At 61.9% G+C, this 21,831-nt stretch overlaps 2 protein-coding genes across 16 annotated transcripts in view; one reads left to right on the plus strand and one right to left on the minus strand.

The window, feature by feature from the left end:
* The window catches only part of LOC142603171 (calcium/calmodulin-dependent protein kinase type 1-like), a 151,206-nt gene that overhangs the window by 111,919 nt on the left and 17,456 nt on the right, over nt 1-21,831 (minus strand). The gene's annotated exons all lie outside the window — the stretch shown is intronic.
* On the plus strand, nt 458-21,736 carry USP19 (ubiquitin specific peptidase 19). Of its 15 annotated transcripts, none has more exons than XM_075762215.1 (27): nt 458-578; nt 4,582-4,826; nt 6,646-6,702; nt 7,809-7,937; nt 8,502-8,635; nt 8,969-9,376; nt 9,683-9,950; nt 10,084-10,240; nt 10,346-10,417; nt 10,945-11,060; nt 11,420-11,598; nt 11,901-12,102; nt 12,189-12,322; nt 12,491-12,649; nt 12,738-12,848; nt 13,013-13,123; nt 13,285-13,386; nt 13,586-13,726; nt 13,911-14,029; nt 14,245-14,382; nt 14,472-14,836; nt 15,517-15,627; nt 16,000-16,216; nt 16,536-16,688; nt 16,791-16,954; nt 17,034-17,212; nt 21,489-21,736. In XM_075762215.1, exons 2-27 carry the CDS (start codon nt 4,718-4,720, stop codon nt 21,627-21,629), a joined length of 4,176 nt encoding a protein of 1,391 aa, XP_075618330.1. In that variant the 5' UTR covers nt 458-578; nt 4,582-4,717; the 3' UTR covers nt 21,630-21,736. The 15 variants fall into 15 exon arrangements, with proteins under 15 accessions (XP_075618330.1, XP_075618333.1, XP_075618332.1 ...); XM_075762217.1 differs by lacking the exon at nt 6,646-6,702 and adding an exon at nt 4,311-4,410 and having other exon boundaries at nt 462-578; nt 11,384-11,598; XM_075762214.1 differs by having other exon boundaries at nt 465-578; nt 11,384-11,598.

Here is a 21,831-nt window from a genome sequence, read left to right on the forward strand (position 1 = left end):
GGTGGCCCCACAGTGGCCTCCCGGAGCCGCCGGGGTGGGAGCTGCCTGTTTGCCTGCCCCCGGGTGTGGGACGCTGAGGGCCGGGGGTCACTGTGGGGCTGGGGGACAGTCGGTGGGGCCAGGGGCTGGCTGTGGGGCTGGGGGAACGCTGCAGGGGACACCCTGTGGGACCAGCAACGGGGCCCGGGGACACGGGGCGGGGGGGGCCGGGACACCCGCTGCAGGCCGGGGCCAGGCGGCGCCGCCCGGCCCGTTGCTGTGGGAACGCCCCGGCAGTGCCGGGCCGGGTCGCGCCCTTGCCCGCCCTTGGGGGCGGATCGTCCCTCAGGCGCCGTGATGACGTCACGGCGGGCGTCGTTGCCATGGCGCCGCCGGGCCGGGCGCCGGGAGAGGGAGGGAACGAACCAGCGGTCGGCCCCGTCTCGCGTCACATGACCGCTCCCCCCTTCGTCTTCCTGTGTCACGTGGGCTCGTCCACCGGCTTCCGGAAGTGCGTCACGGGCTCAGGCCTGTCTCCTGAGTCGGCCCGCTCGGAACTTCGGCTCGAAACAAAACAGACCGGAGCGGCGGGCGGGGCCGTGAGTGCGGGACGGGCCGGGGCCGGGCCGGGCCGGGGCGGCGGCGGGGCGGAGAGGGGAGGCCGGGGGCGGTGCGGAGCGAGGACCAGAGCCGCGGCGGCGGGCAGGGCCCGGGGGCGGCGGGCAGGGCCCGGGGGCGGGAGGCAGGAGCCGGGGCGGCGGGGAGCCGGGCGGTGTGGGAGGGGGCAGGGGACGGCGGCGTCGGCGTGAGAGAAGCCTGAGGCGAGAGGGCTTGGGGTGGGGCGGGAGCTGGGGGCGGCGGGGGGCAGGCGGCACTGCCTCGGGGCGCGGCAGCCTGCGGCAGGAGCTGGCGGTGACCTGCTGCCCTGCCTGCGTGGTGGGGGCACCGCTTGGGCCTGGGGCGGTCGGGCGGGGGCACCGTTCCCCGGCCCTTTCCCCTCTCCAAATGCGTCAGGCCGGGCAGCGGCGCAGGAGAGGCTGGGGGCCCACCACCGGCCGCAGTCTGATCAGTCATCTTCCCCGGAGAGTTGTCAGCGCCCGGGGGGAGCCGGGCCTGCCGGGCTCCCTGCACAGCACAGCTATAAGGGCTCGCTGCTGTCACGGCGCCTTGGGGACACGGTGATTTCCACACAGGTTGGAAACGTTACGTGTGGCGGTGCTGGGCGCCTGCCCCAAGCGGCTCTGTGCTTGTCTTGTGTGCGTCAGGCATGCCGAGGAACTGTAGTAAGAGACAAGTTTGAGTCCTGAGATTTCTGATCCCTCTGGGGAACAAAGAGCAGAAAGTGACAAAAGTACTTGTGCACCAGGGGGAGGTGTTTCTGTCAGCTGTGTTTGGGATGTGGAGGAGCCAAAAGTCTGTGGAAGCATGAGGCGGGGGGATAGCCAGGCTCCTCCACAGCTACCCTGGTAAAGGCCTTTGGGCACTGAGCGGGGGGTGCTGCAGACAGGAAAAGGCCCCCTGGTTCTTGCCAAGTGCTCAATGTGTTCCAAATATGTGGGGCAAATTGCGTCTTGTTGCGTACCTTCTGCTGTCATTCCCTGAGCATTTACATTAGCCCAGTCTGGTGCTGCTGTGGGAAGGGGCAGCCCTTCTCCTCAGCCTCTTATTCCCGTTCCTGAGTTCTCCCTTTCCTCTGGCCAGTGAAAGTGTTTATGCAGCCCCAGCGTGAACTGGGTTGGGGAACTGCTCTAGGGTAAGACAAACTTGGCAGAAAGCAGTTTTGCTTTGGTTGGCATCTTGATGCGGTACGCACTGCAGCCATGTGGATGCTCACACCAGCACAAAGGCTGGGAGAGCAGAGGGCAAGGAGGCACCTCCACTCTCAGCAGCACGGCCAGGCTTTCCTGGCTCGGAGAAGGATTGAGTAAGGTTTTGTACAAGCGCCCAGCCCGTCAGGTGTTTCTCCTGAGGTACACCTGGCACCCAGCCAGGGCAGCCTTTCACCATCTCTCCCCTGCAGCGGCTCCTGCAGTGCCGACATTAGTGGTGCCAAAACCTGCGTGCCCCTGCACACCTGTGGGCTGAACATCCTGCCTGGCTGCACATTTCCAGATGGCAGAGAGGGGAAAAAGTCTCAGGGATTAGAATAGGTGAATGGGAATAACCTGTGCTTTGCCTGCACTCCTCCAAAACCCCATGGTGCCTGCAGTGGCCTCGGTCTGGCAGCTGGAATTGGGCAGAGCCCCAGCGCTGCTCAGCTCCTGCCTGCTGTTAGGAAAGAACTGTTGGCAAAGCACCTGAGGGAGCCAAGCCCTCAGTAAGGCATGAGAGCAGCAGGCTTCTCCTGGATGAGTGACAGCAGACATGCGACCCTGGCTCTTCCCCTCACCCCGTCTGGGGAGGACGATGATCCTTTCTCAGCCTTCCAGGACCCTTTTTGGAGCTTGCTGTCACCCTGCCCAGCAGTTACCCCATGCCACCCCTTCAGAGGTACAGGAAGAAGGCGATGGAGCTTGGCCTGGCCCTGTACGAAGCAGTCACTGGTTCTCATCTCCCATTCCTCATGGGGTTTTCACCCTAGAGGCAAAAGAAATTCAGCAAAAAAACACTTTCCTGTGTTTGATGAGCCCAGATTAGCTTTCACAGTGCCAGGAAGTGCTTGTAGCTGACCTGTTATGGTCTTGCGCGGGGACTGAGTGGTAGCGTGTGGCTGGCAGCGGCAGCCTGCTGGCATCAGAGGCCCAGCCTTGCAAACCACGGCCACATTTGCCGTTGCTAGGGACCCTTCCCATTCCCTCTGCAGCCAGAGGCGCTGCTGCATCCCAGGGAGACCCAGCGTGTGTAGCAGGTTGGGGATGGCACTGCTCTCCTCCCGTGTTCTTTTAAGCTCTCCAGGGCTGGTGCCAAGCCCTGCTCAGTGTCCCCATCTCCATGTCATTTCGGGCCCCTCTGCCATGGGTGGTGGGAGTTGCCTGTTGCAGGCAGTCAGTGCTCGAGCTTTTTGTTTGGCTTTGGTGGCTCTTGGTTACGAGAGTGGGTTGGCCTGAAGAGAAACTGTTTGGGCGCAGCGCCTGACACGAGATTGGCTTTGCCAGAGCTGAGGGCAGGCAGGACCGCTTTCCTGTCTGGGTTCCCTTTGCAGTTTGTGGCTATGACTCCATCTTTGGCTACTTGTTGCCCTGAGTGTTTCTAGCACACAAACACCCTGGTGATGTGGGGCGGGCAGCGCAGAGCTGCCAATGTGCTCCCTCCAGCTGAGCATTTCCCTTGGAGCTGCCTCCTGCCCTGGCCATGCCCGAGCAGAGCTGTGAGGTCTGTGCTTGGTACACGGGCGGGGGCAGGATGGGGCGTTCCCGAGGGCACGACTTGCCTCCCACAGAAGGCAACAGGCTTGGTGGAGCTGTGCCAGACCAAGGTGCTGTCAGGCTTAGGCGTCAGCTCTGATGCTCTGTGTCCTCAGATGTGAGCAGGGCCAGAGGACGAGGGATGAGGTGTGAATCAGGGTGCTGGGAGCTGCTGCCGGCACCTGGGGGTGGGCAGGATCCATGTGGCTGGGCCCGCTCCCCCGCAGCAAAGCGCTGCAGATGGGTGAGCACTACCAGGGTCAGGGCATGCTGCTGGGGCAGCAAGGGAGGAAGCTTTCCCAGGTCTCTGCTTTCACCGCATCCACGGAGGCATCTCGAGCAGGACCGTTTTCAGGGGGTTGTTCCAGCTGTCCTCTATCGAAGCTGTGAACACCCGAGGGCAAAACTGGAGAGTGAAACTGAGACCAGCCCTTGGGCCAGCAGCTCCCAAACCCTGTAGGGGAGCTGGCTCTGCCTGGGAGGACATGTCTAAGGGGGCAGGGGTGAGCGCCCTGCCTGCCCTGCCCTCTCCCTGGGGCAGAAGGAGTGGAGGTGTCCTGTTTCCAGGCCAGGCCCTGCTGGCGCTGTCTGTAAACCAGTGGAGAGATGAATATGCAAGGTGCAGTTGTGCTGGTTAAGCTCCCAGCTGGTGGGCGGAGGGGGAGGAACTCTCCTCTTGCCAGGGAGCTCTGCTCTCATCTGTCACAGGAGGCTGTCCTGGGCTTGCTCCTGCTTCTCCCCTTTCTTCCTTCTTAGGGCGTTACTCGCTCCTGTTCCCGCCCTTTTGCATGGGGCACTGTTTGAAATAGCTGCTGGCCCAAGCTGTCAGGCGAGCTGCCCCAGTTGACCCTGGAGGTTCTATTTTGCAGATCAGGGCCTCCTCGGGTCCTCACCCTGGGCTCTGCCTCCGGCTGTTGTTAGTGCCGGCGGCTCCTCCGGGCCGGTGTTGCTGTAGTGGGAGCCATGAGCATGACAATTGCTTTCCAGGTTTTTAATGTGTGCCACATACAGAAGACCCCCGGTTGTATCTTGGGAGCTCTGACAAGCCCGTGCTTTTGGCAGTAAGCATTGTAACAACTGTCATGAGGTAGGTTTCCTCACCAAGAGCTCCGTGGGGCTTCCCGTAAACACTGCAGTGAAGGTCATGTGAGGGCACTGGCCCTGAGAGGGCCTGGTGCTGGGGCAGAGAGCAGATCATGATGCTGTTGGGCCTTCTCCACCCGCTCCTCCTGCCACACTCGCTCTCTCCTCTCTTTAGGCCACTAGTTCCTTGACAGAGAGTTTGACCACAGAGAGTCGCCAAGATAGCTGGGCCAGGAAGAAAACGTCGCACCCCTGACCCAGACTCCATTACCGACCCCGGTGGGCCGTTTGTGTCCTCCAAACGGCTGAAAATGTCCAGCAGCACCAATGCCCCTGGCCAGAGGAGAGTGTCTCGGGGCTTGGACGATGCCACCAACAAGAAGAAGCAGAAGGATCGAGCTAACCAGGAGAGCAGGGAAGGTGAGAGCCCCTTGGCAGTGCTGCGGCGAGCAGGCCCGTGGTTTCTCAGCACCGCAGGGTGGGAGCCTCACAGCCATCTGCTGCAGGATAAGCAGATTTGACTAATCGCTTCCTGCAGCTGATGGTAACCTGTGTGATGTGGGATCCTCTTCGGCACAGTGTCCTCCCTGGACCTGTAACCTCCTTCCTTCAGGCACTACTTAGCCCCAGCTATGTGAGGAAGGTCGGGCCTGTGGCCTTGTTAGCTTAAGCCTGAAGCTGGCCTCAGTGGTTGTTTCTAGACTCTGCTTTTGGCTGGGACTGAGCTGCCCCGATCCAGAGGGAGTGGGACTGAAGCCTGCGGGTGCTTTTGCAGCTGGAGGTGGTGCTGCTTCCCCGTCGGTTTGCCGAGGCCAGATGCTGTAAGGCAGCGACCAGCGCTTGCTGAGTGCTGGGCCTGCGGGTGAGGCTGGTGCTTTCGCTTCTGTGTCAGGGCAAGGTGTGGCACAAGTGAAACAGTTGCTGTGGAGTAATTCCCCCTGTAGCTGCTGTGTATCCAATGATGAAAATGATGCTTCAGGTGCAGGGAATGCCTGTGGGCAGGATGCAGGCAAGAGTTCCTGTGGCCCTGGAAAATTGCTTGATTTCTGTGCCTGCCCCATTATGATTGTTTTAACCTCAAAATCACAGTGTTTTATAGGCCAAGGTAAACGAGTGCTTGCTGAGGTCTGCGCTGGAACAGCCAGCTGCAGTCCCTGATGCGAAATCCCGCGGTGCAGAAGGCACAGAACTGTGCTTTCTCTTAGGTGGGAGGTGTGCCGTATCCCTGGTAAGGCCTGACCCTCCGCGCCTCCTGATGTGGGGGGCTCCTGCCTTGCCAGGGGCTGCGGTGCTGCTGTGCTACCTCTGTCCCCTCTGTGCAGGGGTGGCGAGGGGCTGGAGCAAGCTGTAGATCCTCCAGGCAGTGCCACTGCGGCACTTCTCACACCGCCAGCCCCACCGGTGCCTGCGCACCAGCAACTGCAGTGGTCAGCAGAGGTTTCCTACTGATTTGTAGCCAAGGGAGGCAATGACAGCCCTCTGAGCACTCTAGGGTGGAGACCACACCTCCCATCACCACTGTTTTTCTGCTCCGGGACAAGGTGCTGTTGCTTTGAGCCCCTTGCCTGGCAGAGCTCACTGCCCTGTGGGGGTGGAGCAGACCCTGAGACGCTTCTGTCTGTCGGAGGTAATCCTGCAGGGAGTGGGGATTAGGTGTCAAGTCAGTTTTGTTCCTCAGCCTGGTCTGGAAGGAGGTTTTGGCCATGGACATTGGCAGCTTGCGCAGGAATGGGAATGTTAAAGTGCAGCTGGGCCACGTGGTTCTCCCATTACAGCAGAATTGGTTTGAGCACGCCCAAACATCAGGTTCTCCCTGTCAGATCAAGGCAGGACTCCTCTGTATGGCTGGAGACTGAGGGTCTAGTGTGCTGAGCAGGGCATACAGCCTGGTTACCGCAAGGTCCACACTGAGACATGCCTCAAAGCAGCGCTGTTTGCGTGGTGCAGTAACGTGTTGTTCCCACAGTGGTGCTGGTTAGACTGGGATATGGTGGTGTGGCCCAGAGCAGCTGTCCTGGGGGAACTGACTTGCTGTGGTGCTGCAGGGAGGGCTCCGGGGAAGGGAGAGGTATGAGGAAGCAGAAGAGGGAAACAAGCAGCACATGCAGGATGAAAGGCCTGGACAGAGGTTCAGGGGAGAAGAAGATGATGTGTGAAATTTTGGCCATCAGTGTGCCAGCCCATGCTTTGAGGTGACAGAATGACAGACCTGCCTGCGCTTTGCTTCTCTGCCCACCAGTGTCTCGCCCTGAGCTCAAGCAGGCTGAGACTGCCCAGGAGAAGGACTCAGAGGAGGGTAAGTCGAGGTGTGCGCCAGCTGTCAGTGCATGGCCATGGAGTGCCCGTGCCGAGGGATCTGAAACTCTCACCTCGTCATTGTCGCGTGCTCCAGCATTGAGCAGATCTAACCCAAGTGCTCGTTGCCACAGCGTTTGTCTTATCAGGATGTGGCCTTCCCAGGGGCGGAGGAGGGTGCACGTGGCTGGGAAGGGCTGTCTGCAAGGAAGAGGCCCTGGGCACATGGCAAGCTGCTTCCGACTCAGGTGTCACGGTGCCACTGAGCACAGCCCTGGGATGCCTTGCCACTGGCATCTGTCCTGCTTGTTTCTGAGCTGGGAGTCGTGCTGGATTGGGAAGATCCCAAGCCGTGTCACCCAGTGGGCACTGTTGGCTGGTTTCTGCTTTGGTCCCGGCCTGCTTTGATGACAGAGTAGGGCATCCTTGTGCCACAGAGGGTAGAACAAACCTGACTGGAATCACTTTTTTGCCTTGAAGACTTCAGGACACCATAGGGCCAGACCTGGAGTCTGGCAGGCACCCGGTGGAGGTTCTGCCTGCTGCAGAGTGACAGTGCTGCGCTGTTTTCTCCCTGAGTGCAGCGTTCTTGCACGGCTGGTGGCCCTGCCTGTGTTTCATCTGTGTTAGCAGTGCTCACCTGACAGGGGTACAGTGCTTTGGTGAGTGCAGCTGGGCTGCTTGGTTTGCATATGCAAAGGGGAAGTGGCAATTTCTGATTGTGGTCAGAGTCCACTTGAATCCCCCAGAGTAATTCTGTGGCTTCCTCGCTCCCTGGGAAAGCAGCAATTACTTTGTAGTTGGCAGGAGCCACCCCTTCTTCCCAGCCGCCGCTGCTGCACGTGACGGGGCCAAGAGCAGCGGCTGCCTTTCTGATCTCTCCAGTTCCCACCGGGATTTACCTGCCCTGCCACAACATGTGCTCTTGTTTGTGGCCTGTCTGATGGGAGCAGGTTGCGAGTGTCCCATTCAGTCGGCATGATCTGTGTCCCCTGCGTTGACCTCCTTGAATCGAGTGTGCTTTCAGGCTTGCGTTCCCCAGCCAAGGAGTGGGCACTGCAGGCTCATGCCCCAGCGAGTGGGTGACGTTTCCCTCCCTCTTCCTAGAGCTGCTGCTGGACTGGAAGCAGAATGCTGATGAGATCATTGTCAAGCTGAACTTGGGCAGCGGCGCTCTGAAAGTGGAGGATGTAGATGCTGCTTTCACCGACACGGATTGTGTGGTCAAACTACCAGGTATGGGGAATGGGGCGACTGCTGCAGACATTTCTCTGACGGGGCTTGGCAGAGCTCTGGGCTAGATGTGGGGCTGATCCAGGCAGGCATAAAACCTTTCCTTCAGAGGCAATGCCCTGCTGTCAGCTGGCACAGCTTCAGCCAGCAGGCAGGGCTGATACAAGAGCAGTGTAAAAGAAGAAGGGTGGAAGCTGAGGAGGGCAGGAGCTGGCCTCTGCACTAGGTGAACAAGCACACGCTGTTGTGCTGGTGCATCTCTGTCCTCAGCTCGCTGGGATGACTGAGTCCCAGCCCTGGGTATCCCTTGAAAAAGCGACTGTGCCCCTCGGGGCAGAGAAGCCCAGGGCCTTCCCTCTGGGAAGGAGGCCAGCCAGATGTACAAAGCAAATCCAGGGAAGCTGGCATTACCCTGAAGGCTCCTGGGGTATGGTGGCAGCCTGCCTGAAGCCTCCTTGGCTCTGGATGAGTGCTCCCTTGATCCCTGGGGCAGGTGAAAGGGGGTTGTGCATTAGGTGACAGCTACTTGGAGCGCTGCCTGAGGTGCCGGTTCCCCTCTGCTTGCAGACGGGCGCCAGTGGAGCTGTCAGTTCTACGAGGAGATTGAGAGCTCATGCAGCAAAGTCCAGTGCAAGAAGGGCAATTTTCTACAGCTTGTGCTGCAGAAGAAGATCCCACTGCATACCTGGTCTTCACTTCTGGTGAGGAGGGGAGGATCTGCTTTTTGAGGGAGCTTATGGAGCCTGGGGACCTGGGGTGAGAGTTTTACTCCCTGGTCTTGAGCTGCTGAGGGAGCAATGTAGGGCACATCCTGTGTCCACTTGCTGCCTGAGGGCAGTGAGCCAGCCACCTCTGTCCCAGGGAGAGGAGGGGTGTCATCGTACCCCCGTTCCTGCTTGCCACGTAGCCTCCAGGTTCTGAAGCAGAGCCTTAGCACGTTCTGGGAAGGGGGAGTGAGGGTGAGGGGCTGGCAAAGCACATGAGAGGTGCTGCTGACTGGATACCTTCCCACTGTGCTGCACTGCTTTTCACAGAAGAGAAGGAAAGACGGATCCAAAGAGCTGGCCAAAGGGGCTGCATGCTGGGAGAACGGGAAGGAAAAGGCTGCTTCTGCAGAACTGGCCCCTGAAGAGCCCAGGGCTGAAGGTGCAGAGCTGCCAAGGTCCCGGCGGGAGCCCTCCAACCCCAAGCGTGCTCCGGGAAGAAGCGAGGCCCTGGGAGGAAAAAGCCCAGCCAGCCCAGGGATGCAGAGCGGCCCCAGTGCCAAGCGGGCAGTATACGTCAAAGTGGCTCCCACTGAAGAGGAGCCAAATGCCAGAGTCACTGGGAGCGTGGAGCCCAGCAAAGGGCACAGCGGGAGGGCAGGCAGCCGCCGCAATGGCAGAGCCAACCAGATCGATGCACCGACAGCCATTGCAGACCTTGCACCGCCACTGGAGAAGGTACCCCTGCTCCCTCATGGAGGGGCCCATCCTTGCCAATGAGACGGGCTTTCAGGGTCCTGCAGGTGATGCTGAGGGCTGGTGTGGGTTGGCTGTGGTGGAGGAGAGGGCGATGTGAGGACCCCGTGGTTGCTGGGCTGAGCACGTGCTCTGGTGCTAATGAGGCTGAGCTGAACGTGGAATGTGTGGGGAAAGCGCGCGGTGTGGGGCTGTGCCTGCCTGGCTGACCAGAGTGACAGCGAGTGGGCCAGGGCAGCTCAGGGGTGGCGGTGTCTGTTTTTTTACTCTGTCCCTCTGTCTTGAAAGGCTGTGGTTTTGGCCAAGGAGACTGTTCCCGTGGAGATACCACCTCTTGCGACTACCACAGAGGTCTTTCCCCACCGTGTTGCCACCTGCTTGGAGAAGAGAGTCTTGCAGCCAGGCAGCCCTGCTGAGGCCTTGCGGGGCCGGGACTGCACGTCTGTTCTGGGAGAGACCTCTAAGGCTGTCCCAGTGGCCACTCCTCCCCTGGGCAGAGACGGTGAGAAAAGGGACTGGTCCAAGGACGACGTGGCTCTGGAAGCAGCAGCTGATGGTGAGTGGCTGGAGCCCAGGGGCTGGCCCAGTCGGGAAGGTCCATCTGCTCAGGACCTCTCCTGGGTCAGCCTGCAACGCTGCCTCGGTGTGAAAGGAAGGTAATATCTCTCTCCATGGCTTTCCTCACTCAGAGCCAGAGCCTTTTGTGAGCCTGACCTTCGTCAAGAATGACTCATATGAGAAGGGCAATGACTTGGTGGTGGTACACGTCTACGTGAAAGAGATCCACAAGGAGACGTCCAGGGTGTTGTTCCGGGAGCAGGACTTCACGCTGGTGTTCCAGACAAGGTACACGTGTGTCTCATGATGGTGCCAGGCTGCTGTGGAGCTCCTGGCTGTGTCTGGGCTACTTGTTCGTTCACCTCTTCTCACTTGCTTTCAATTTCTTTGCAGCGACACAAACTTCCTCCGCCTCCATCCTGGCTGTGGGCCCCACACAGTGTTCCGGTGGCAGGTGAAGCTCAGGTACAGCTCCTGTCCTCCCAGCCTGCACCAGGGCAAGGGAGCTGAGAGCGCAGAACTGGAGCAGGAGCCAGTCCCGGCTGGTGGGGCTGCGCAGGGCATGCTCATTTCTGCACCTGGGGGTCTCCCTTACACCAGGCTGCACTAATGCCCCAAGACTGGGCTGCCTTGGCTCAGTCTGGTGGCTCGCAGGGGTGGAAATCCCAGTGCCTCCTGCCTGCGGTCTTCCCCCAGCTGTCCTAGAGCTCTTGGGGACAGAGCTGAACCAGCCTGTATGCATTTTGGGTGGGATGTCCAGTGGGAGGGGGCACGTGGAGCCAAGCAGAATGGATCTGCCAGGAAAGGGGCACTCTGTGCTCAGTGTGGCCAGACTCAAGGGTTTCTGCTCTGCTTTGCCAGGGCCACCTCGGGATTGGTGCTGGCTTGGGTCCCTGCTGCCTGGAGGCCATGACCCTGCCTTGCAGAGGCTTTGGCATGTCTGAGGTTGCTGGGGGGTCTGGGGCACCCCTGACATGCTGCGTGTTTTGCAGGAACCTTATTGAGCCAGACCAGTGCACATACAACTTCACGGTGTCTCGCATCGATGTCTGCCTGAAGAAACGCCAGAGCCAGCGCTGGGGGGGGCTGGAGGCTCCAGCCACACGAGGTCTGCACCCTGCCTTCTCCTTGTCTTGCCTGCCTGCTGCACCCCAGTGGGGCATGGTCCCTCCTCACTGCCGGCAGCGGCCAGATGGTGCCGGATCCTCTGGCGTGGGATTGTGGGGAAGGAGAGCGGCTGAGCGGGTGCAGGCAGGAGGGGTGTGGGGCAGGGTGAGCCCAGCGCTAGGGAAAGGGCACTGCTGTTCCCCTTGCTTACGGGGAAGAGGGGTAGGAGAGAGCCTGTGTGTGAGCATGGACTGAGCAGCTCAGCCCTGCCATGGGCAGAGCGCGGTGCTGCTAACCACAGGCCCACCCTTCCCCCTTTTTAAGGTGCAGTGGGTGGTGCAAAGGTTGCCATGCCTACAGGCCCTACCCCTCTGGACAAGAACCCCCCAGGCAGTAACCAGCACCCCCTGTCCAACAAGGAGGAGGCCCGAGGCAGTGACAAAGAGAAGCCACGTGTGGAAGATGGGGGTCTGGATGGCGTGGCAGCCCGTACGGCCCCAGAGCACGTGGCAGTGAAGCAAGAGCCGCACATCCCCTCGGTGAGTGGGGACACACTGGATTTGATGGGGGTGGGCCCACTTGTCCTTCTCTTGGGACCTCACCTCCTTGTGTTGCTCTGGGGACTGGCAAACTGTCCTGGAGGAGGCGGCAGTGCCTCTCAGTCATAGCTGGCAGGACTGGGGGCAGCGGTTGGCCTGTCTGTCCCAGTCCTGCTGGGAGATGGCATGGTGACTCCAGTCTAGCTGTGTCTGAGGGGTGCCTTGGGCTTTTGGGTTCCCCTGGTAGTCCCAGAGAGACCCCCCCAAGCATAGCACCCTCACACCCACCTCTGCTTTGGCAGCCTAAACCGACATGCATGGTGCCACCAATGACACATAGCCCTGTGAGCACGGAGAGCGTGGAGGATGATGAGGATGAGGATGAGAAGAAGAAAGTGTGCCTGCCTGGCTTCACGGGGCTGGTGAACTTGGGCAACACCTGCTTCATGAACAGCGTCATCCAGTCCCTGTCCAACACCCGGGAGCTGCGCGACTATTTCCATGGTAAGCCCATGCCGGGAGCCTGGCAGAACCCTGCCGCTCAGACGGTGCCGCCAGCGGACACGCTCTCTCTCCTGCATCTCTTACAGATCGATCCTTTGAGTCGGAAATCAACTACAACAACCCGCTGGGGACGGGGGGACGCCTGGCCATTGGCTTTGCCATGCTGCTGCGAGCGCTGTGGAAGGGCACGCACCATGCCTTCCAGCCCTCTAAACTGAAGGTAGGGCCGCAGGCTGTGAGTCCCCAGCACTCCTCTGTGGGCACCTGGCTGCCCTGCCAGTGCCACTGAGAGCTAGTGGGCGTGGGTGGGCGCAGCCAGGCTTTGTGCATGGGACAGGCGGTGCTGCCAGGGGGCTGCTGACCAGCCCTGACGACTCTGCTCCCCCAGGCAATCGTGGCCAGCAAGGCCAGCCAGTTCACTGGCTATGCCCAGCACGACGCTCAGGAGTTCATGGCCTTCCTGCTCGATGGCTTGCATGAGGACCTCAACCGGATCCAGAACAAGCCCTACACGGAGACCGTTGACTCAGATGGGAGGCCTGATGAGGTGAGGGTGTCCCTCCCCAAAACCACCGCGAGAGCAGCCCTGGCCCGGGTGATTGTTTAGCGTAGTGCTGAGTCCTTTCTCCCCGCAGGTGGTAGCTGAGGAGGCCTGGCAGCGACACAAAATGAGAAACGACTCTTTCATTGTGGACCTCTTCCAGGGCCAGTACAAATCCAAGCTGGTGTGCCCAGTGTGTTCCAAGGTAGCGCAGCCCTGGAGGCTCTGTCCCTGTCCTGGCTGTGTGGCAGCAGGCTCCTGACCCTGAGAGAGCACAGGTCACAGGGCACGGCTGGATCTTGGGGCTGCTCCCTCGCTGATCTCAGCCACAACCACTTCCCACAACTGAGTGTGCTGTCACGTCCACAGGTTTCCATCACCTTTGACCCCTTCCTGTACCTCCCCGTGCCCCTCCCGCAGAAGCAGAAGGTGCTGACTGTCTACTACTTTGCAAAGGAGCCGCACAAGAAACCCATCAAGGTAAAGGACACCATCTACTCCAGGGTGGTAGCCTGAGAGGGCTCCCGGAGGTGCCCCTGGCAGCTGGTCACGTGCCAGCAGGCTGAGCTTTGTGTTAAGTGAGGGCTCCCATGCCTTGGTGTGGTGTGACTGATGTGGTGCTTTCACTTTCTTGTTGGTAGTTCCTTGTGAGTATCAGCAAGGAGAACTCCAGTGCCATGGAGGTACTTGACTCAGTGGCCCACAGTGTACACGTGAAACCAGAGAACCTGCGCCTGGCAGAGGTGAGAGTGCTCAAGCAGGGGAACAAGCCATGGACTGCTCTTGTCCATCCTCCTCCGGGGGGGGGTGGTGAGCTGAGCACAGCATCCCTGTGGTGCTGCTATCCTTGCAGCTCACTGTGGGGCTGAGGTCTGTGGCTTTCTCAGGAGAGGAAGCGTGGAGCAGCCCTCGCACAGCCCCACTCCACTGCTTTCCTGGCAGGTGATTAAGAATCGCTTCCACCGTATGTTCCTGCCATCCAACTCGCTGGACACGGTCTCCCCCACGGACCTGCTGCTCTGCTTTGAGGTGCTGTCCCCAGAGCTGGCTAAGGAGCGGGTGGTGGAGCTGCAGGTCCAGCAGGTAAGAGGGGATATCGGGACTACTGGGAGGCATGCGGGGGGAGGCTGAGCCAGCCAGTGGGGCTAAGCAGGAGGGGGAGAGCTGCACACAAGGGTGACTAGCTGCAGCAAGCACGGATGTCCACTGAGGCTGCCTTGTCCAGCCCGAGTGCCCTTCCTTGCCCAATGGGTCCTTTCTCCTGCAGCGTCCACAGGTGCCTAGCGGCCCTGTCGCCAAGTGTGCGGCCTGCCAGAAGAAGCAGCTGCCGGAGGATGAGAAGCTCAGGCGCTGCACGAGGTGCTATCGAGTCGGTTACTGCAACGTGTGAGTTGGCTTGGTGCCTGCTGGGGAGGGAGGGTCTCCTGCACTGAAGGGCTAGATGGGAGGGCTCAGCTGTATGGGATGGGCCTGGCCTTTGGGAGGGAGCCAGCCTGGCTTGTAGCGCTCCCCTCATCCCCAACACACCCCTCCAGCCCTGCCACGCTCCTGCCCAGGTTGGTCACAGGTGCTGGGTTCACCTCTGGCTCTATGTGTTACAGGGCATGTCAGAAAACACACTGGCCAGACCACAAGGCTTTGTGCCGCCCCGAGAACATTGGTTTCCCCTTCCTCATCAGTGTGCCAGAATCCCGTCTCACCTACGCCCGCCTGGCTCAGCTGCTGGAGGGCTACGCAAGGTGAGGGTCCGGGGAAGGGGGGTGCTTCTGCCCCAGAGCTGAGCTCAGCCCTGTGCCTGGCCGGCTCTGACTGCCACCTCCTTGCCCAGGTACTCTGTCAGCGTGTTCCAGCCTCCGTTCCAGCTGGGCCGGATGTCACCGGAGCAGGGGCTGCAGCCTCTGCTCCCGGACAAGCTGGAGCCCCTGGCCAAGAGCAGCTGTGCAGCAGCCACCTCTGCCCCTGAGCCGGGGGATGGGGACAGAGCTTCCAGCTTCCTGCAGGAGCCCCCACTCTCGCCAGCTGTGCCTGAGCTGCACCCAGAGCCAGGGGACACCGGCACAGTCCGGAGCAAGGTTCTGGCAGCAAGAAGTTCCCTCTTGAGTTTGGATTCAGGCTTCTCCGAGCACATGGAGTCGCAGGGCGACAGCTGTTGCGAGAAGGAGCCGTCCTATGAGAGAGCCCTCAAGCCAGAAGGTAAGAGGTGCTGCGGTGCTAACTGCGTCTGTGCCAGGAACCTGGGCAGCCCCAAGACAAAACAGGAGCAATTCTCCCTCCTTGGGATGACCTCCCACCACAGCATCTGTTCTACTCTTGTGAGCTTGGTCCGAAGACCTCAGGGACATACACAGGGTGCTGGGAGCTGTCTTTTGGCAGTGCTGCCCCACCTGAAATGCCTGCCTGCCCACACTCTGCTTTGCCCTGGCAGCACCCATGGGACAGAGCAGAGACCTGACTAGGAAAGAGGCTGGAGAGTTGTGGTGTTGTGGGAGGAGGGGTGGGAAGGCAGAAGCCTCCAAGTCCCGTGGGAGGGCAGAGCCCAGCGTGGACTAACCCCCTCGGGGCTGTGAGCGCAGCGTTTCCCTCACTCTGACTCAGCTGCACGGGAGCAGCCTCGTACTCAGCTGCCTGGCTGTCACGTTTCCAGACACTCGTCTCAGGATGGCAGCAATGTGCAGCGAAGGGGCAAGGCAGGCAGAGGAGCGCAGCTTGCCAGGGGCAGGCGCCTGCTAAAAATAGTCAAGGACACGGGGCACGTGGTTGTGTCCCTGCAACGCCGTAACATGTGAGGTGGGGGTGGGGGCACTGCAAATTCTTGGCCCCTACGCAGGGCAGACAGGCAGTGCCACCACAGATCTGTCCCTGCCTGTCCACAGCTGCCATTCCTGGGTACCAACACACTCCAGACTCGCTGAGTGCCCGTGCCACGCAGTTCTACATCAACAAGATCGATGCTGCCAACCGTGAGCACAAGCTGGAAGATAAAGGTGAGCTCAGAGCCCCGGAAAGGGCTGCCTTCATCCCTGGCAGCCTCTGGCAGGGTGATGGATCTGCCTGGCCAGGGTGCTAGAGGCTGCCTGGCACAAGGTGAACCCAGGTGTGACAATGGCCCCAGGCTGGATGGTGGAAGCTGCATCTGGCATAGGGGAGGGCAGGGCTCTGCTGCACAGAGCTGCCATCTGACACCCTGGGGTGACAAACCTGGCTGTGGAGGTGTCCCATAGGGGCACTTGTCCTCTCCTGGCAGCACTGTGTGACTGCTGTATCGAGCTGGAACAAGCAGGACTGCTCCTAGCCCTGGCAAGGTGGTCTGGCCTAGCCCAGCGGGGCAGGTGTGTGAGGTGTGCGCCCCTTTGCAGGTGACACCCCCCTGGAGCTGACAGATGACTGCTCCCTCGCCCTGGTATGGAAGAACAACGAGCGCCTCAAGGAGTTTGTGTTGGTGGAGTCCAAGGAGCTGGAGTGCGTGGAGGACCCAGGCTCGGCCAGCGAAGCAGCCCGGGCTGGTCACTTCACCCTGGAGCAATGCCTCAATCTCTTCACCAAGCCCGAAGTCCTGGCCCCAGAGGAAGCGTGGTGAGGAAGGTGGCAGGGTGGGTTCCAGCCTGTCAGTTCAGGTGGCTGTGGGGGTTTCCCAGGAGCTGCTGGGCCTGTATGCTGTTTCTTCTCGTGGCCAGGAGCATTGGGCTGACCTTCCCTGTGCACTGGGGAGGGAGGCCAGAAGCCAGCAGGGAGCAATGCCAGTGCTCCGCAGGGCTGTGCTGGCCTGTCTCTGGCAGGGATGGCTGAGACCTCCCACCTCCCCTCTGCCAGCCCCACATGTGGGGGACCTTGGGGCTGGGCTGTGAGACCTGGGGCTCTCCCCATGCTGGTAACGAGCGCACTTTTCCCCCAGGTACTGCCCCAAGTGCAAGCAGCACCGTGAGGCCTCCAAGCAGCTGATGCTGTGGCGCCTGCCCAACGTCCTCATCATCCAGCTCAAGCGCTTCTCATTCCGCAGCTTTATTTGGAGGGACAAGATCAACGACATGGTGGACTTCCCCGTCCGGTGAGAGCTTGGGGGAACGAAGGGCCTGAGCTGGCACTGCTGCTGCCTGGCCTCTCCCTGCCTAAGGCTGACCGCCCTGACTGTCTCCGTGTCTCTCCCCAGGAGCCTGGACCTGAGCAAGTTCTGCATTGGCCGGAAGGGCGAGCAGCAGCTGCCCATGTATGACCTGTATGCTGTGATCAACCACTATGGAGGCATGATTGGGGGGCACTACACAGCGTACGCCCGCCTGCCCAACGACAAGAACAGCCAGCGCAGCGACGTGGGTGAGGATCTACCAGCCTCGCCGCCCGCCTCTCCTGCAGCTGTGGCCTGTCTGCTTGCTTAACCCTTCTCTCCTCTCAGGCTGGCGGCTCTTTGACGACAGTACGGTCACCACTGTGGATGAGAGCCAGGTGGTAACCAGATACGCGTATGTCCTCTTCTACCGCCGGAGGAACTCTCCTGTGGAGAGACCCCTGCCAGGGCAACCCCCAGACCACCGAGCCGAGCACACCCCCTCTGCCGAAGCTGCTGCCAGCCAGGTGAGAGCTTGCGTCTCTTCCGGCACTGTTGGAGCCGGAAGACTCTTAAAACGTGCTTGCACGTCAGGCCTGGCCTGCCTCTGCCAGCACCCACGGAGCCTGGTGCAGCTGCGGTGTGGTGCCTGCCCCTCTTCGACAGGCTGGATGTTGGGGCTTGTCTTCCCCTGTTCTTGCTGTGCTCTTGGGACGGTCCCTGCCCTGAGGGACTACGGGAGGGCTGGTTCCCTCATTAGGGTGGGAGGGCACTGGAGGAAGCAGGAGGGGGCCCTCCGGGGTCTGCACCGAGGAAGGCTGTGCGGTGCAATAGGAGCTGGCTGTGGCAGGAGCGGTGAGGACCTGCCCTCCGCCGCCGCTCTCAAGGCAGGGTGGGGGATGCTTTCTGCTGGGGCCCAGCTCGGGGCCAAGCTAGGTGCAAAAAAGGCAAATGCCAGTGCTGAGCCAGAGGCCTGGCAGCCTTTTTAGGGTGCTGAAGAGAAACCTGCCAGAGCGAGCTCTGCTGCCGGGCTGCCCGGGAGGGGTGGGCCAGCCGGCAGGGTGCTTTCGGCATGCACCGGCAGGGAATGGTTGGGCTGATCTTTGTGCGAACATCAGAAATGAAGGCCCACGTTGGGGCACGGTGCAGCACTTGCCTAGCCAGCCCCTCTGTGTTGCTGTGCTGCAGCCATTCCCTCCGCGCTTGGCACCCCCATGGTCCCATGAGATCTGAGGACGATGCTTATCCCATCTCTAGCACAGCTGCATGCGTGTGCCCTGTGGGGCCCTTCTGGCCTGGTCTCCCAGCCTGTCTGGCTTGTGCAGCTCTCGTCCTGGTGCTGGTGAGGCATCCCGGCTCTGCCCTTTCAGCCGGGGCCAGGAGCTGCCTGTCTCTGGGCCCAGCATGTGTCTGGCATGTTGGTGTCCACCTGCCTTGGGCTGTTCCTATCCTGGGGGGCTGTGCATGCCCTGGAGCAGCCCCGCTTCCTGAGGGTGGCCTGGGCAATAGCAAGGCTGCTCTGCTTGTCCCACGCCGGCAGTGGGGAGCCTTCAGGGGCCCCCACAGCACTGGGGGCTTACTTGTATGCCCCACAGCCCTGGGGTTCACTGGGTCCCCTGGGGCTCACCGGGCCCCCAACAGTGCCAGATCCCCCACAGAAATGGGGCTTGCTGGATCCTGCCAGGGCTCAGCAGGTCCCTGAGAGCCTCAGACCACCCACACCCCTCCCGGGCACTGGGTGCCCTCCAGAGACTGTGCCCGATCGGCCGCCCTGCGGGATCGTCGGCACTGAGACGGGCCGGGCTGTGACTGGCTGCCTGCGGATGGTTGTCCTGGAAGTTGGGCTAGGATTGACCACCGGATCATCCCCACCCACTGAAGCAGACCTGTGACTGGCTGTGCTGCGACTGCGCCTCCTGCTCCTGCTGGCTCTGGATTGGCCGTGGTCTGAAAGATCCTGTTGGGATCAGAAAAGCTGGGCTGGGATTGGCTGCTGCCTGCTCCCTCGCCACCTGGACCCACTACTGCCTGAGCATCGGCTCCACCGGGATCCGGCTGCCTGCTCCACACCCCACGAAGACCCTGCCCGGCAGCTGCCTGCACTCGCTCCCGCAGAACCACCCACCGGACCCTGGCTGCGCCCCACGCACCAGACACCCCGAAGAGCCGCGGGGGCGGGCGCGACCGCGACGGTGCTGCATGGGGAGGCGGGCTGGCTGGGCACGGGGCTGGGCTCGCACGCAGCCGCCTGCCCCGGGGGATGGCGAGGGGTGTTGCCCATTGTGTTCTGCAAGTGCTGACGCAGGTTTCCACATCGCAGGCTTCTCTGATCTGGCAGGAACTGGAGGCTGAAGAACAAGAACTGCAGCTCGAGGCACCCCAAAGGCCTGCAAGAAACTCCTGGAGGCCCCGTGGCCAGAAGCGGAGTCCGGGTACCCCCCAGCACCCAGACGAAGGCTGCGTCAGATACTTCGTCTTGGCCACCACGGCCGCAATTGTCGCTCTCTTCCTGAACGTCTTCTACCCGCTCATTTACCAGACCCGCTGGAGATAGGCACGGGCGCACAGCCAGCTGCAGGAGCAGGGCTGCCGAGGCACACGCCGTCCTAGGACGCTACGTGACGAAGACGTTGGGCGGCAGGACAAACCGCCAGGAAGGACTCACCAAGGGAAGCGTGGGGCCGTCGGCTCCTGCCTGTCTGCTCTGGCATCTCCCGTGCCAGCTGGCAGGGCTGTCTGGCCAGCCCGCTGCCTTGCCAAGGTGCTGCCCAGAACCAGGAGCCCCTCAGCCCTCCCTTGCCCTTGCTGCCCACTGGGAGTGGAGCAGACCTCGTGGGTACCTGCTGCTCAGGAAAGGATGCTGCTGCTGTAGCGCAGCCGGGGCTTGGGAGACCCCTGGGAACAGCAACTGCCTCTGGCTCCTGGGAAAGAAGTGGAGACCTGCCGGGAGGCTGCACAAGGGCAGGATGCCCTGACATGGGTCCTGGTCCAGCCACCTCTCCCAGCTGTGCTGCTGTGGGAGTCTTGTGCTCTCCAGGGCTGGCACAACCCGTGGCTCCTGGGCCAGCCTGTTCCCTCCTGCTGAGCCTCCTGATGCTAGCTGCCTGTGTGCCGGAGCTGGGCGCACCGCACCCCCATGGTGGGGCCAAATGAGCTTGTTACCAAGCCAAATGCTCAGCCCCCACCTCAGCTCCTGGGGAGCCTGGCAAACTGGGCTGAGGGGCCCACGGTGAGCACTTGCCTCCATGGGCTGCCAGCTCCCATCGGCAGCACTGTGGGATGTGTGGGCTGTCCCCACTTAGCCCCAGCTGGTTGTGTCCGGGGCGGTCAGGTCTCTGCTAGGGGAGCGCAGTGCAGCAGCTTGTTTGCAAGGGGAGCGGCTGCCCATGCTGCAGGAGAGGCGTGGGGTCGGGGAGCACAGGTAGGACCTCGCTGTGTTAATAAAGCCAGGTTTTCCAAAGAGACGTGGCATCCCTGTCCTGTGTGATGGGACCCCCACACAGGGGCAGAGACTCTGTGCCGGAGCCTGCTCCAGCACAAGGGCAGATGCTGGTGACCCTCCTGCGCCTGAGGCAGCTGCTTGCAGAATCTCTTCGGCACAGGGACTGTGCCCTGGGCTCTGCAGAGTGCCTGGCACACCCTGTGCAGCAGCGGGCTCAGGGGAGAGCTCTGCCTGCCAGGGAGCACAGGCTGGGCTCCTGCTCCCCAGCCATGGGGCAGGAGCCCCAACGGGACACGTGCAGGGTGTGGGGAGTCCGGCAGGGCCAGCAGTGTGCGGTCCCGCAGGGCCAGGGCACGGGCTGCAGCTCCAGTGGTGTCTGACATTGAGACGTGTTGCCCTTGGCTGAGCGTGGCTCAGACTGCTCTGGCGTGTTTGGGTGTGAGAGGTGACTTCAGAGCCCTGTGACTTCCTTTTCCGTCTCTGCCGTTGTCCCACCAGCTGTGTCCTTGGCTGGCTCAGGAAGGATGCTTGGCAGGAAGGGGGTCGCCTGTGTTTCTGGCCGGCGTTTGAGCTGGACGGGGGGAGCCCAAGGCTCCCCTCACTTCAGTCCCGCACCCCTCTTGCACGTGTGCCACGGTGTCTTCTCCAGCGAGCCTGGCGGGGCTGCGCTGCGGTCATGAGGTGCCTGTCCTGGAACAGTTGCTTCATTGTCTGCAGCGCTGGGGCTCAGCGGCTTCCCCCGCTCACCCACAGCGCTGGCCTCGTGGGGCTGAGTCAGCGCCCGGCGCCGGTGGGGTGACCTCTGCTCCGGCTGGTGCTGGCGCCCTAGGGCTGGGGCCCGTAAGCTGCTGCCTGCACCTGCCTGCCCTCCCTGGAAGTGGGTGGCCAGCAGCGAGGCCCAGGCTAGGCGCTCCTGGCCCTGGAAATCCCCTCAGGTTCTGTGCCATTCCTCAGACCCCGGCAGGTGCTGGCAGCCTGCCCTATGGCTTGCTGCTGCTGCCTGGGCTGGCTGGGCGCCCGTGCTGGGGCACGGGGCTCTGCTCAGACCAGCCCTAGCCACGGCAGCCCTGGGGGTGCGAGTGCTGGGGTGGGGAGAGGCGGCAGTGCTGGGGCTGGGCTGTGTGCCGTGCCCTGGCTCTCCTCTGGTGGGCAAGTGGGGGCTGTGGCCAGGGGCCGCTGCCCTGCTGCTTTCTCCTGGCACCAACTGCTGTTGTCTGGGCCACGCTGCGTGGGGTCCCTACCCTGAGGGTCTGCATCCCCCGTGGCTCCCCGGGAGCAGGGAGGGAGGAGAGCGGTGGGCAGGGCGGTGGTCCCCCTCTCATGCCTGTGGTCTCCCTCTCACACCCACCTTCTGCTTGCAGGGACTGCCCCCGGTGCCGTTCGGATCTGGCCTGGCCCCCGAAGGAGCCCCGGCGCTGGCCGCGGAAGGCCTCCCCGAGCGCTTCGCCAGCCCTGCTGAGCGCCCAGCCCCCTCCTACAGCAGCATGGAAGAAGTCGACTAGGGCATCGCAGGGTGCCTGCTCCGGGGGGTGCGGGCCGGGCTGGGCACCAGGGGGTGGGGGGTGGGGGTCAGGGTTTGTCCTGTGCTCATTAAACTCGCTGAACTCCACTTGCCTTTGCTGCTTACTGTCCCGTGTCCCTCTGGTGCCTGGTGAGCCCCCCCCCCCAGGCCACTGTGTCCCCCAGCTTGCTCTTGGGGTCCTG

The sequence above is a fragment of the Balearica regulorum genome, chromosome 10 (genome assembly GCF_011004875.1).
Source record: "Balearica regulorum gibbericeps isolate bBalReg1 chromosome 10, bBalReg1.pri, whole genome shotgun sequence".
NCBI classification, from domain to species: Eukaryota; Metazoa; Chordata; class Aves; order Gruiformes; family Gruidae; genus Balearica; species Balearica regulorum.